A 15,244-nucleotide genomic window follows, 5' to 3' on the forward strand; every position below is an offset into this window, starting at 1 on the left:
CGAGGCCTCTGCAAATCGCCTCCCACCCCCCAACTCCCCCACATGTTGTGCTTTCCCTAAGAAATAACTGCTCTCTGACCTGGGATCTGGCCCTTTAAATCTGGGAGACACAAGCAGCTAAAACCCTAGGGTGGCCTTTGAATTCAGTAGGAGTTTTGGATTTGGATTAGAGAGAGGATTTTGTCCAATCCCGCTTCCCCTTCCAGGTTTTGTATGTAGTTGGGATGAAGAACGGCAACTGCCCCGCTGGCACAGCAAAGCCAGCTGTACAATAAACATCGTTGGTTGGAGAGGTGATTGTTTCACAGAGATGAAGTGGAGGGCTCTCCCCAACTCACCTGCCAGCAAAACAAATATACATTGAGTGCCAATCCCATGGGAAAACTCCAGTCAACTTCAATGGGATCAGGACTGGGTCCTCATTCAGGAATAGTGCAGAGTCTGCAAAATTCAGCCAGCCTCCACTGAAGTGACATCACGTGCAGGAAAATAACTAAACAAGTATAGACAAAGCCCGCTCCCTTCCCCAACCCATGCACAGGTAAGCCATAAAGTAGTGCTTAATAGAGGCTGCTCTAAATAAACCAGAAATGTGTACTTCCAGACAAAGGTTGTGGTGTCTCGTGCTGGGATTGGAGCAGGGAGATTTTCCCAGCTATAAGTCTCCACTTTTCGCTCCAGACAAAGCTTCTGGATCCTTTCCCAGTAGAGGTAATGGAGCCAGAGGAAATTCCATCCAGTGCTAACTCTTCGTTGGCCTGGCCCATCTACACTGGGAAGATTTCCACCCAGGTTTTGGTTTGCAAACTTCCCCAATTGGATAATTACCTGAATTTGTATCCCAGCCCATTCCACAGCGAGTGATGCATGGAGCTTGCAAAGAAGCAAAGGGAAGGGAACGTGGAGGTGCGCAAGAAAAGAGGAGTTCTGTGTTGGGTTCTAGGAGACCTGGGATTCCCCCTTGATTTGGATGCAATTGTCTTTCACTAAGACTCCCAATGCCGTTCTCAGATGGGTTAAAACAAGCATGTGTCACTCAGGGGACAAGGCATCTCAGCAGCTCTGACAGACCCAGATGGATGCGACTTTTGAATGCTGATATTGGAACAGAATAGAGGATCTCTTACCACCTTGGTGCCGGTTGTGACAGTGGACACAGACGGACTAAACGTTTGAGTTGTGGGGCTGGGTTTTCTTGTGCCTTTAATCCATCTCCTGTACTCCTCTCTCACCTGGAGAATAAGGGACATGGTCACTACATCATGTAACTAACACCCTAAGACAGGCCACTGCTAGTCCCGTGAAGTCACTGGGTGGCTGATGACATGCCATGGGCGTTACCTGGCGATTGAGGAGACAGTGCACCAGGAAGATGAAGGCTCCCTGCAGGCTGTTGACAATGTTGAATAAATACGCCATGACCATTTTTGCTGAGCCGACTTGGAAGAGACCAAGACTCCATGTGCAGCCCAGAATGAATAGTTGGGCGATAGCTTTAAAAGTCAGTAGTCTGGATAAAGGCAGACGGAAAGATCCCATTATAACGATCCTCTGATGAGTGACTGAGTCAGGGGACTGCGGGCAGTGTGGGGCGAAACAGCTGGCACCCGCTTTACTGTGACTTAGGGGTACTGTCAAGATGAACACAATGGCAACTTACGCCTATGAATCCAAAATACAATATTGTGCCCAACCATCTCTCCCACACACACACACCTTAACCTCCCACAGGTGGCTCTTCCAAAGCAAATGGTTCAACCTCTCATTACGGTTTTGTTTTTAATCCCTTCACATCAGGCCCTGGCAATGTGACAATCAAGAGGGAACCGGATATTGGGCTCTCGGGAACCCATCTATCTTGGTCCATAGATAGACAGAGGGGTTGCTACAGAGCAACAGCAAGCCACACTTGCCTTCCTCCTCAATGGATGGCACTTTACCTCGACAGTATCCACAGCCACAGGGAAAAGAGATGAGTTTCCTCCCTAAGTAGCACACGGCCCAGCTCTCACTATCAGCACAGACTTGCAGTTCTCCTTACACAGCACTACGCACGGGCAGTAACACCATGGCTTTCTGAAGCCTCAACATTCTGAACTGGTTCCAAAATCTTTTTCCCCTCTCATGTCTCCACCCAGCACTCCCAGCTGGCGGCCCTGATCTTGTTCCTCCCTAACAAACAGATTTCATGATGAGCTAATTGAAAGACAATTTGCATGCCACAATCTGAATGTGCCACAGGACTTACTGCAAGAGCCTCACTGATCTAGCAGTCTCTTCCGTACCAATACTTCCACTGACTTCAGCAGGCTTCGGAACAGACTGCAACTGTCATCTCAAAATCCATCCAGGGACGAAGATGATACACATGGCAGAAAAGTAATTCCCATGATGATCCTTTTCTGCCATAGACCTCTCCTCTCTCCTAACCTGACCCTTCCTTTGCCACCCTGGCTGTGGTGTGTCTAATTTAAGGTCCGATCCAGCATACTCTTACTCATGCAAATTGTCCTTATTTTGGCAGATGGTCCCATGGACAACTTTAGGACTCATGAGTAAGGGACTGCTGATGTGAGTTAGGGTTTATCAGCTCCTTGGACAGTGAGACTGTTACTCTCTCATCAAGCAGAAGGTCACCAAGATAACCTGGAAACCCTACAGTGGCATGTGCTTAGCTGTATTCTAGCAGCACTCTCTGGGGAATCCCACAGGAATTCCCATACAGGAGGCTCACTGGACCCTTCTAGTACAGGGGTGGGCAAACTACGGCCCACGAGCCAGATCTGGCTCATCAGGGCTTTCGATCCGGCCTGCGAATTGTCAGCCCTGTGGTGCCGTGGGCCCCGCACCACTCCCAGAAGCAGCCGGCACCACAGCCCTGCAGCCCCTGGGGGAAAGGGAGAGGAGAGGGCTCCGCACGCTGCCCTCGCCTGCCGACACCGCTCCTCTACCCCTGCCCCCCTGCAGCTCCCATTGGCCAGGAACAAGGAACCATGGCCAATGGGAGCTTTGGGGGAAGTACCCGCAGACAAGGGCAGCGCACGGTGCCCTCTGCCCCCTCCCCTCCAGGGGCAGCAGGGACTTGGTGCCGGCCACTTCTGGGAGCAGTGCAGGGCCAGGGCAGGCAGGCAGGGAGCCTGCCTGAGCCCCGCTGCCACCCCGGAGCCACTCCTAGTAAGTGGCGCCGGGACGGAGCCTGCACCCCGAACCCTTCCTATAACCCAAATCTCAACTCCCTTTCCTGAGCCCCCTCCCGCACTCCGGACCCCTCCCTGCACCCCTGCCCTGAGCCCTTTCCCCCACTCTGCACTCCATCCTGCACCCCAACCCCCTGCCCTGAGCCCCATCGTACACCCCACACCCCTCCTCCACCCCAACCCCTTGCCCTGAGCCCCTTCCTGCACACCGAATCCCCTCCCACACCCCGCACTCCCTCCCGCACCCCAACCTCTGTCCCAGCCCTACTTTCATGGACCTGCATGCAATTTCCCCACCCAGATGTGACCCTCGAGCCAAAAAGTTTGCCCACCCCTGTTCTAGTAGATATAGTGCTGTCCTACCTGGTGTCTTTGAGAGTGGACACATCTTCATTAAGGGAGGAGAGTTTGTCTCTCAGGATCCAGAGGGTTACAATAAAAAATGTTAAATTTATCTGTGGAAACAACGTGAAATATTCCTTGTAAAACATGCTAGCCAAGGCCAGTCTCTCTGCCTGAGGCACAGAACAATCCTATGGGATCAGACTGCTGCAGACCAGTGACTGCTCGTCAAGGTGGGTCATATACCATTCGCTACCAAATCTTGGTCCCAGGCCATGCAGGGAACAGTTGGCAAAGGCAGGGCTGCAATGCATCACATGTGATCATACAGCCAGAGGGCCACATTCTGCTCTTATCTGAATCTGGAGTGACTCCACTGATTCCAGATTTCGAGCTGTGTGATTTGGCCCAAAGCTTCTAGGTCCTGTCTATAGAGGATTCCCTTCAACCTCTGTTTTACTGGCTGGCTGAGAGTCACGTCTGACTGCGAAGTTGGGGTGCAGGACCCTCTGGCTTCCCCAGGACCCCGCCTGGGTGGACTCGCTGTAGGAAGCGCACAGAGGGGCAGAGGATGCTGAATGCTCCGAGGTTCCCAGTTCCACCCCCTCCCCCACCGCGCGTCCTGCACACCACAGAACAGCTGTCTGCAGGAGGCGCTGGGATGGAGGGGGAGGAGTTGATCCGCACGGCCGCCGGCAGTGGGGAGCTGGCTGCCAGTGGGTGCTGAGCATCCGCTATTTATTTTCGGTGCCTATGAGCAACACAGACAAAGGGTGGGAGGAGAAACAGAGGTATATAGCGAGGGGAAGCTACTTCCCAAGTTAACACAGCAGGCCAGTGGCAGAGTCAGGTCCCCTGACTCACAACCCAGTGCCCGACCCATTCGCCCGGACTGCCTCCATAGAACGTAGGCTATTCTGTTAGTGGGAAATCCTGCACTGGCCAAAGAGGGAGGAATGAAATGGGATCTTCTTGGACTCTTTCATCTTAAATTCTCTGGGAGATATTCCTCTCTTGGCTCCACAGGACTCCACAGGGTGGCAGAGGAGAGAGGAAAATGGGGCCCTGTGGTTCTGTGAGGTACCCACCAGGATTATGGCACAGACTGGTCCTAGGAAGCTCCAATGAAATCCTCTCTCCAGGCTGAGCCAGCAGCTACAGGCAGGGAGGAAGAAAAAGGTGACTTTAATGGGATTACGACCCTTTTTCAGCACCGTGGGCAGAGAGAGGGTGTCACAGGGCAGCTGGCTCTCAAAAGCAAGATAGATCTCAGCCAGCCTGTGACATGGCCGACTCTCCTGCGGGCTGCAGGCTAACAGCTCTCCCCATCTACCTCAGCAGCTTCTGCTTTCAGCCACCACTTCCTCTTCCACCTCCTCAAATGACCCTTCCTGGTGGATGGGCGCAGTATTGAGGGAGGGCCAGACATGCAGCGGATGTATATGTGCCTAGCTGCACTGAAGGAAGTGAAGCTACCCTGATTTACACCAGCTGAGGATCTAGCCTGGGGTGTCTAGAACCTGCCATGCCCTGTTTTAGTGGAGTCGCTCACTTGAGAGAGGGGATCCTCAGGGATTTGCCCACAGTAAGAAGGTGCATTTGTTTCCTACCCACCAATGCCACAAACCCAGCCTGGGAGCTGGAAGTCAAGCTGGGATCTTTCTGGCTTGTTCTTCCACATCATCAGTGGGGCGAGGAGTGTAGATGTCTGACAGGTGGGCAACTCAACTACAGCACTCAGGGCAGCCTAGTGTCACAGTCAGCTCCCAGGCAGGGTGAGCAGGGAAATCTAGGTTCAAGTCAGACTTGGGGTGAGCCGAACACCTGCATGGAAGCCAGATCCCAGCTCCCCTTCGGGATGGGCACTGCACTTACTGGTTGGAAGTTCCGTAGCCTCCAGGATTCACCGCTGCAGAAATAGCCACCACCAGGGCTGGGAATCCATAGCCAAACGGGTACATAAATCTCTTCTTGAACCGGCTGGCGCTGGTGTAATTCACGACCTTCAGGTTCCGGACTGTGAGGAAGAGGTGCAGTCCCTCCAGGAACATCCAGGTGAAGCAGGCCAGGAAGAGGTAGTGTAGGAAGCCAGCAATGACAGCACACACCACCTGAGGACAGGACGAGAGAGAGCTCTGGGACACTGCTTCTGGGAAGGAAAACACTGAATTTGGAGGTGGGGGGACTTCTGTGAGGATCATATAGGGCTCTTTATTAACACATCTCTCCAGTTACGGCTCTCTCCCAGAGAAAATACATTCTTCAGTCTACGAGGGCTTGGTTTCACACAGAGAGATTTCTTTTGGAGGGGAGTAAATAATTATTTCTGCAGGACTAAAGAGCATGGAATAAATGTTACCGTCCAGCTGAGGGTATAAAAAGGTACTGGAGTGAGGGGAGCGTTAGAAATGCTGACAGAGGATCTGGACACAGCTCAATTTTAAACCAAGAATAAAAGTGGGTAACAGACCTGACTGCGGGTGCGGGTCACCGTGGTGAGGAAGAGCAGGTCGGCCAGGAAGAGGCAGAGGCAGAGCTGCAGGTGGAGGGAGGTGCTGACATTGTGGATGGAGCAGCAAAGGAGGAAGGTGAGGATGGCGAGGAGGAGGCACAGCAGGGAGAAGGTCAGTCCCACGTAGGTGACGACGGTCAGTGGATAACTCTCCTGTAACACAGCAAAGGGAGACTCACCAGTGAGCCCTAAGATGCTGCATGGGAAATAAAGGGAAGTAAGGACACCCCGGGGAATTACAGACCGGTCAGCTTAACTTCCGTATCCGGAAAGATAATGGAGCAAATAATTAAGCAATCAGTTTACAAACACCTAGAAGATAAAAAGGTGATAAATAACAGTCAGCATGGATTTGTCAAGAATAAATCATGTCAAGCCAGCCTAACAGCTTTCTTTGACAGGGTAACAAGCCTTGTGGATGGTGGTGACAAGGTAGATGTGGTATTTCTTGACTTTAGCAAGGGCTCGTCTACACTGGCAATGCTAAAGTGCTGCCATCGCAGCGCTTTACCGCGGCTTGTGTAGTCGCAGCAGAGCGCTGGGAGAGAGTTCTCCCAGCACTTTAAAAAACCCACCTCCACGAGAGGCGTAGCTACCTGGTGCACTGCTTCACTGGCGCTTTATAGCGCTGAAACTTGCTGTGTTCCAGGGGGTGTTTTTTCACACCCCTGAGCAAGAAAGTTTCAGCGCCATAAATTGCCAGTGTAGACAAGCTCTAAGGCTTCTGAGACTTCCCATAAACAAACTAGGCAAATACAACCTAGATGGAGACACTTTTAGGTGGGTGCATAACTGGTTGGAAAATCGTTCCCAGAGATTAGTTATCCGTGGTTCACAGTCAAGCTGTGGGTGGGGGGAGAAGGATGAGGCAGCAAGGATACTGAGCCACCCGGCCCGCCTCACGGAGATGGAGAGTCACAGTTCCCCACAGAGACCCCCGTACCCTCTCCCTACGCAGAATGTGCGCGTGACGTTGCACTCCATAATGTTTTATGAAAATATGCTTATGAGTGTAACTATGATGTTTCTGAAATATGCTTTACGCAAAAGGTCTCTTGTAAGGTATCATTACAAAGCTTAGGATCTACTGAGTGTGTTCATCCCATTTGTTTGCATGTATTATTTCTATGTTTGGAGTTAGGAGAATAAGATATAAACTTGTATCACTGATGTACACATGTTAAGTGGAAGCCATTAAGGGTGCTTCAGAAGCAATCACCTGTAAATGGCTCTGTTTACTTGCAAACATTCCGGTACCTGCAGGCCAGCCCTGGAGGAATGGAGACTAGGGGGGTCTCACAGGACATGTGACCATGTCACATGATACTGGAATCCATCTTAAATCTGGTACTTTCCCAGATTTAATCTGGTACTTTCCCAAGGTAGCTCCCCAGCCCACCTCTTCTGCCTGTGGCTCCGCCCATACTTCACCCCTGCTCCACCCCAGGCCCCGCCCCCACTCTGTCCAGGCCCCGACCCTCCCCACTGTCTCCCTCCTCTCTTCCCTTCCACTCCCTGCTCATCCCCTTCCAGCCAAATCCCTGAATCCAAATGAAGCAAATGACATTAGAAAGAAATTGCAGAAGATGGGGAGGGGGGGTTCAAAAGATAATGGAGCATGTTTTCCACTGCATGCCAGAAGGTGAAGACTGGACATGCAGAAGGTACCTAATTAAAAGCACTAAATTTAGGAATAAAAAATGTCAGTCTCAACTATTTTGATATACCCTGAAGTTTGTCAGAGATTTATTTGAAAAAACTTTGTAGTAAGGGCAAGTCAGCTGTCCTGCCGAATACAACATTAAATATTATGGAATACATGATGCAGCTCTTCTCTGTTTTATATTTTCTTAATCAGTATTTCTACACTCGTTTTATTTTTTAAATGTACTCTTAAGCCTTCATAAAGTAATCATTCCAGATGACTACATATTTAACTCACTGAAACAAAGATATTATTTTAAATTAATCAGTCACAGAGGTTTAGTGTGTTCATAACAATGTTCATTGCTTTTAGAGAAAGGGAAAACTAATTTACTTTGTGTGATCTCCATAACAACAGACACATTTATAAAATTTCACCAACTTTAAAAAATATGTTTCCAAAGATTTTAGGCATAACAAAGGATTTTATATCTTACTAAGGTACTGATTTCGCTGGATGGTTCTCTTAAAACTAGTTCATCAAATAGTCAGAAGTAAAGAAAGGGAAACTCGTTTGTCCAGCTATTTGGAAGGAAGGGGGTGTTGTCCCTTTAAGAGCTAGCCTCTCTTCAATGAGGGGTGGGGGAGAAAGGGATAGACAGGAAGACTTTGGAAGTAAGTTTTTTGTACTATAGTAATTCAAATTAAAATGTGTATTTTAGATAAGAGTGGTTGTTTGAAGGATTTATTTAAAAAACTAGATGTCTGATGATCCAAGCATTTAAAGCTAAAGATGAATACTCCGATTGTGGATCTTAAAATCTATGCAAGGATTCTTTAGAGATGTGATTTTATGATCTTCAGCAATCTTGTAATGAAATACTTTTAAAGCACATTTTAAACTAAGGTCCTGTAGACTAATATGTTCTGAGTAAATATTACAGTAATGCACAACTGTTTTTGTCAGTAAATTCAGAAACTGACAGTATATACCTAGGGGTTGGCAAATGCCTGTTAAATGGCTTCATTACCACTTGAATGGCTCTTTAACAGTTTCAGTGTTGTGCTAATAGGTCTGGCAGACTGGAGGCTTTCACTTTTAAGTTACTGGATCCCCTCCAGAGTAGAGTCACCAGGCTGCAGCAGCTAGCTGTGTGAGCCTGCAGGAAGAGTCAGAACAGGGATAGGAAGAGGCAGAAGGGTGGACACTAAGCCCCAGCAGTGCCCCAAATTTTCAGGTGCCCTACACAGCCACATATGCAGCTACGTATGCCTAAGGACGGCCCTGAGTGGATCACAGAATAAATATGAGTGAACAGTGTAACGCTGTTGCAAAAAAAGCAAACATCATTCTGGGATGCATTAGCAGGAGTATTGTAAGCAAGACATGAGAAGTAATTGTTCCGCTCTATTCCGCGCTGATTAGGCCTCAACTGGAAAATTGTGTCCAGTTCTGGGCGCCACCTTTCAGGAAAGATGTGGATAAATCGGAGAAAGTCCAGAGAACAGCCACAAAAATGATTAAAGGTCTAGAAAACGTGACCTATGCGTGAAGAGTGAAAACAATGGGTTTGTCCAGTCTGGAGAAGAGAAGACTGAGAGGGGACATAATAACAGTTTTCAAATACATAAAAGTTTGTTACTAGGAGGAGAGAGAAAAATTGTTCTTAACCTCTGAGGATAGGACAAGAAGCAATGGGCTTAAATTGCAGCAAGGGCGGTTTAGGTTGGACATTAGGAAAAACTTCCTAACTGTCAGGGTGGTTAAGCACTGGAATAAAGTGCTTAGGGAGGTTGTGGAATCTCCATCATTATTTTTAAGAGCAGGTTGGACTAACAGCTGTCAGGGATGGTCTAGAAAATACTTAGTCCTGCCTTGAGTGCAGGGGACTGGACTAAATAACTTCTTGAGGTCCCTTCCAGTTCTATGATTCTATGGAATATGGGTGACCATTTATATGTGTAACAATATTACAAAATTTCAGTGAATCTTACCTTACCATGTAAGGTATTAGTCGAAAAGTTACGATTTGTAAGTATGAACATCTTGTTTATATGTATGTATCATCTTTGCATCGTGAGTTATAAATGTGTGATATGTCTGTGCTGTGTTTCTGGGTGACACCCCCAGACAGATTGGCATCAGCACTATCCAGTTTGTTTGATGGCCCATCAAGGGTAATCAGCTATATCTGTTGGGTCGCCCTCAAAGCTATATAAGTAGGATAGAATTATAATTATGTAGTAGTAGAAATAAAGATAGACAAAAGAGTATATAGGTATTGTAAAAAGGTATAAACATCAGTTCCGTGCCGTTGAATTTCACTCTGTAACAAATGCAAGGCCAAAGCGCTAATTATTTCAGGCTGATACAGGACAAAGAGTCTGTGCTGGAAAGTGATAAGAACTTTGAGGAAACAAACGCTGTTCTTTAAAACAACACCCTGATGCTCTTCCCCCGCAGGGACTCCTTGTCATGCCTATGTAAATCTTGGTATCCAAAGAGGGAAAAATAGATAGTGGGATAAAACTTGTTAAATGAATCAAGAGTCATAGATTGTGTTGTTAAGTAAAAGAATGAATGATGAGTGCATGGAATTGAGAGCCTGAAGCAGGGAAATAATTGGTTAATAAATGGTGCCAGCCTAATCCTAAGAATTTCAACCTTGATATCTGTGGGCCGAAGAATATGCAAAGTGGAGATAACCGGGTGACCCCTGGAGGGCGAACCGGAATCCACCCAAAACGCATCAAGGAAGAGCAAGAAGATAACACCTAGCCATCATGGAGCCGTCATGGATGTACCACCTGCTGATTGAGCTGATTGATGGTCATCTCAATTGTAAATTCAGCATGATGAAGCATCTTCCATAGACTTGTATTGAACCAGAGACCTATAAAAATTGGGTCCAGGGACTGTGTTCTTTGAGTCTGGTTCTACGACCACCCTCCAGGAGCATCGGATGCGCATCTGACAATGACTCGGCTCCACTCTCGTGTCCAGGCCACCTGGCCAGTGACTTGGCAAGAGCAACATCTAGGCTGGTAACTATAACAACCTTTATGTAGAACCTGTGTGTGAATGTCTGTGTGTGTGATTGGATCTATATAGGTTTCAGAGTAACAGCCGTGCTAGTCTGTATTCGCAAAAAGAAAAGGAGTACTTGTGGCACCTTAGGGAATAACTAATTTATTTGAGCATGAGCTTTCGTGAAAGCTCATGCTCAAATAAATTGGTTAGTCTCTAAGGTGCCACAAGTACTCCTTTTCTTTTTGGATCTATATAGAAATTGCATATAGGAATATTTTGTTGTATTTACAATAAACGTGGCAATTTGCCTTGTCCCTCTTACAAGATCCTGTTGGTATCATTTTTATGGCGAGGAAACTCCAGAGGGTCCGAAGACCCTGCTGACCAAGTCCTCCACCTCCCTCCCAGTGCCTTCTGCATGCCAGAGAACAGCTGTTCAGCAGCATGCAGGAGGCACTGGGAGGGAGGGGAAGGAGTAGACATGAGGGGCGCTCAGGGGAGGAGGCAGAAAGACACAGGGAAGAGGAGGAGCAGGGGTAGACAGGGGGCAGGAAGAGGTGGGGTGGGGCCTTAGGGGAATAGATGGAATGGGGGTGGGGCCTGGGTCTGAGCAGGGGGTTGGGGGTCTGCGAAAAATTTTAAATCAAAATGAGGGTCCTCAGGTTCCTAAAGTTTGAGAATCGCTGAGCTCTAGAATGAACGCATTGAGAGAAGCCAGGGGCTATGCCCAAGAGTCAGCAGGACATGTAGGGACATGCCTATGAACAGGAGACTCCAAGTACCTTTCCATGCCCATGTGCTGTGATCTTCTCTTTGGGACAGAGGAAGTACAAGCCACATGGAAAAGGATAGAAAAAGGCAGCTGCATCACCTCCATTTTGTCTTCAATCCTGCTTCTCACCTCTGGAGTAACTTCTCGACAGACTGAAGCTTTGAACAAAGGTCTGATAGACCCATCTAAGCTTTGGATGTGTTCCAGAGGGACTTTACAAGCCAGCAAACTCACCAACGCTGCTAAGAACCTGATATATGGACCTTGAAGTCATATGTATCGGTTTGCTTTGATCATTTAACAACTCTCTTTCTTTTCTTTTCATTTATAATAAAAACCTTTAGTTTTAGATACTAAAGGATTGACTGGCAGCATGGTATTTTGGGTAAGAGCCAAACTAATATTGACCTGGCAATGTGGCTGCCCCATGGGAGATCAGAAGAACATTTTGTTAACTGAATAGAGCTTTTAAGTAACTTCTCATTTTACAGGCCCTATCTGCTGATTGGGAGCCAGAGACTAGAATGCAATAAAGGGGGCTGTGTGATTTCTTTTTTTCAGCTTCTCAGTAACCAGTGTTGGGGATCTGGAGCACAGATTGTGACTGGTTGGTGATTCTAACTACAGTGTTAACCAGCAGTTTTGGGGAAATCTGCTCTCCTTTTTGCAGCCTGCCATGACCTTGGCATTTTCAGTGTGGGCTACTCTAGGCACCTCAGATCAAAACCCCACCCATCCTGTACAGCCACAGATTATACCCTGAGGTTCCTACTCAGCGGTCATTCAGGCAAAATTCCCACTGATTTTGTCTGACACTGAGATACCTCCACTCTGGTGTGACCCATCAGGAGTGCGAAGCTGGAGAGATGGTCACAGCTGCAGATGGTGTGAGTGCTGTTCGTCTGGAGACTTTTGCAGCCATCCTCAGCCCAGGTGCCTTTCCCAGGGATGAATTTCCAGTGAACGCAGCGAGTCTCTTCCTCCTCTTTCTTTGCCTGGAAACCAAAACACCCCATCATCATCCTCACTGGGTCATGGGGAGAATACTGTTTCTTTTCTCACACGTTTCTAATAGACAATAATAAACCTGAAGTCACCAACGGCTTCATGACTCTCATTGTGCTGCACCTAACTTCCCATGGGACTTCCCATTGGCAGTGGAAATACAAGCGAGATCCTCCCGCTCCAATAGCACAAGTCCCTGACCCCAGAGCTAAAGTGGTAATTCCCTTAACTCTGGGCACTGTGGGGTCTATGACACACAATTGTGAAGTTTTGATTTGAGCCATTAAAAGGCATTCACACACCCGCCCACAAATACCCACATGCACTCTAGCAAGTTCATTACTTTGTCAAAGACGGCACCATCTCATGCCGTTTCCCTGAACTCTTCTGTCTATAGGGCAGAGGTCCCCAAACTGTGGGGTGCACCCCCCTTTGGAGAGACATGACAGGTCCTGGGTCAGCCCCCATGGGGGGCAGAAAGGAAGCACCACCCAGCCCCTCCCCACCCTGAGCTCTGCTCTGGTCCCACCAGTAGTCGCATCCCTGACTTCCAGCCCCAGGTCTGGCACCGTCCCCAGCTTCAGCATGGCTCCACTCCGAGCCCCAGCCTCTTGCAGCTCCATTCCCGGCCCAGGCTGGGGGAAGGGGCGGGGCTGGGAGTGGAGCCGCACCTCGCCATGGACTCAGCTGCTGGCCCCCACCGCAGCCTGGCTCCTGCTCCATTCCTGCTCCCAGCCTCAGCTCCCGGCCACGGCTCTGGCCCTGCTTCCAGACCCAGACCCACCACCAGCTGCAGTCCCAGCCTTGGCCCCCTTACCCCTGTCTGTGTCCCGGAGTCCTGGAGTCCTGGGCACACAGCAAAGTAAAAAGATCTACACTCACCTGTCTATGGTGCAGGGTGAAATTCACAGGTCTGGAGAGGTACATGGGCCTCCCATCTCCGATAGCCCCACTCACCACCCTGGAATTCAGGTGAAAATTCCTCATTTTCTCATCAGCCATTAGATCTCCCTCATCAAGTAATGTCGTGTTAATGATGGAGTCCAAGGTGGAGTAAGAAATAAAAGCAACAGCCCAAGGATCTGAAAACATGAAATGATGCCTCATCATAGAGACAGGGACACTGAGACAAAGAAAGAGCAAGCCAGGTGCCAAAGGTCACAGCGAGTCTGGGGCAGAGCTGGGAAAAGAACCCAGGAGTCCTGGCTAGCATTTTGAGCTTTAACCACTCGAATATGTTGCCTCCTTCCTCTTCTTCCACAGAAGCACTTCTGTGTTGGAAACATCTGGCGTGCACGATGGGAGTGTGATTCCTAAAGTGCACTAACGTACATTAAAGCACACTAGGGAACCTTTAGTGCACACTAGTAGGGTCTATACGGACCAATTAATGCACAGTTAGTTAGTGCTCTTTAGAAATCATACCCCCATACTGCACCTTATCCAGCTCGGTACACAGCCCTAGGTGAAAGGCACTGAGGTGAAGCCATAGTTTTTCTTGGTTAGGAGAGACTGCGAGGTTGGTTAGTGAGGAGCTTTCACTGGGGCTAAAGAATTAAGAACCAGTCCCAGTTACGTCATACTGGCCTGAAAATTGGAGTAAAATTGGTCAATATTATCTGGTTCCATTCCAGGAAGTCACACACGTCAACCTGGGGCCTAGCTGGGCTCATCATCAGGACATCATGTGTTGGGCCAACGGATCTCTGATCTTTCCATTCTCTGGACCAATTCATATGCCCATCAAAGCTTCTCTCTCCTCCCTGCCCCACATGGGTTGGTTTTCATGCTGAGGGACAGCCAGGAATGAAGGGCTCTGCACAGCTCAACGGCCTGAGAAACACTGGCTCAGCCAACAAGGTCCACACTAGTGTCAGGATAACAAAGGCAAGCAAGCCAGTGTGGGGCGAGAGGAAGGGGAGAACTAGGGCCGGGGTTTGGTGTCTAAAGGGGTGAGTGCCTGGGAAGCACCAGGATGGTACCTTCTGTGGCTGCTCTGGTGACAGCATTGCAGTGAACGTCCATTGTCTCCTCCTGACCTCTCAGCCTGAAGACCTCATCACGGCAACTTGCAGCTCGGACGAGGAGCATCTCAATAGCTGGAGAGAGAAATGGCAATGCTTCTTGCTGCAAGGGCAAGGCAGGTTTGGAGCTCCACTATCTCTGAATCCCACCACCCCTCCCCCTTCCTCCTCACCTCCATCTTTCTGTGTTTCCCTGAGCCCCTCTTGCTGACCTTCTGTGATCCATCATGCCTGCGCCCCCATGAAGATGCCACTGTGCCAAGAGGCAGAAGGCAACTTCTCCCTGCTGCCTCACCTCTGCACTTTAGCAGGGGAAGCAGCAAGAAGGGGTATTGCTGGGGCAGGGAGTGAAAGGAGGAACTAATGGCAGCTGCCTGTGGCGACAGGAGATTGGCATTGCTTTTAAACCCCTCTCAGGCAGCTGCCATTGCTGCAAAGCGCCAGGGCTGGGTTTATGGGTGGTGGGTAGCATAGGCCGGGGAAGGCTGTGCCTCCCTAAACAGCCTGGCATGGCCCAGCCCATGCTTTGCCCCCAGGCTCCCTCCTGCCTGCTTCCAGTTCCCTTCTGACTCTTCCATGGCTGAGAGGCTGGGGCAGGCAGGCTGGGGCAGGCAGGTGCTCACAAGGCCCAGGGCTGGGGGCGCTGGGGCTGGGGCCATGCCACGTCATGCTGTCTGCCCATCTGCCGGGCACTGGAGTTGGGGATGCTCCGGCTGC

General features: G+C 49.3%; 1 protein-coding gene across 1 annotated transcript in view; it reads right to left on the reverse strand.

The window, feature by feature from the left end:
• The window catches only part of LOC140901068 (uncharacterized), a 64,584-nt gene that overhangs the window by 36,247 nt on the left and 13,093 nt on the right, over window positions 1-15,244 (reverse strand). The window contains exons 7-15 of the mRNA XM_073319225.1: window positions 14,486-14,602; window positions 13,386-13,585; window positions 12,323-12,493; window positions 6,010-6,204; window positions 5,415-5,650; window positions 4,628-4,694; window positions 3,561-3,652; window positions 1,342-1,510; window positions 1,128-1,232 (exon numbers count right to left, since the gene is read on the reverse strand). Coding sequence (XP_073175326.1) covers window positions 1,128-1,232; window positions 1,342-1,510; window positions 3,561-3,652; window positions 4,628-4,694; window positions 5,415-5,650; window positions 6,010-6,204; window positions 12,323-12,493; window positions 13,386-13,585; window positions 14,486-14,602 — 1,352 coding nt within the window. The remainder of the gene's footprint in view (window positions 1-1,127; window positions 1,233-1,341; window positions 1,511-3,560; window positions 3,653-4,627; window positions 4,695-5,414; window positions 5,651-6,009; window positions 6,205-12,322; window positions 12,494-13,385; window positions 13,586-14,485; window positions 14,603-15,244) is intronic.

This window comes from Lepidochelys kempii, chromosome 20 (genome assembly GCF_965140265.1).
Source record: "Lepidochelys kempii isolate rLepKem1 chromosome 20, rLepKem1.hap2, whole genome shotgun sequence".
In the NCBI taxonomy this organism is placed as follows: domain Eukaryota; kingdom Metazoa; phylum Chordata; order Testudines; family Cheloniidae; genus Lepidochelys; species Lepidochelys kempii.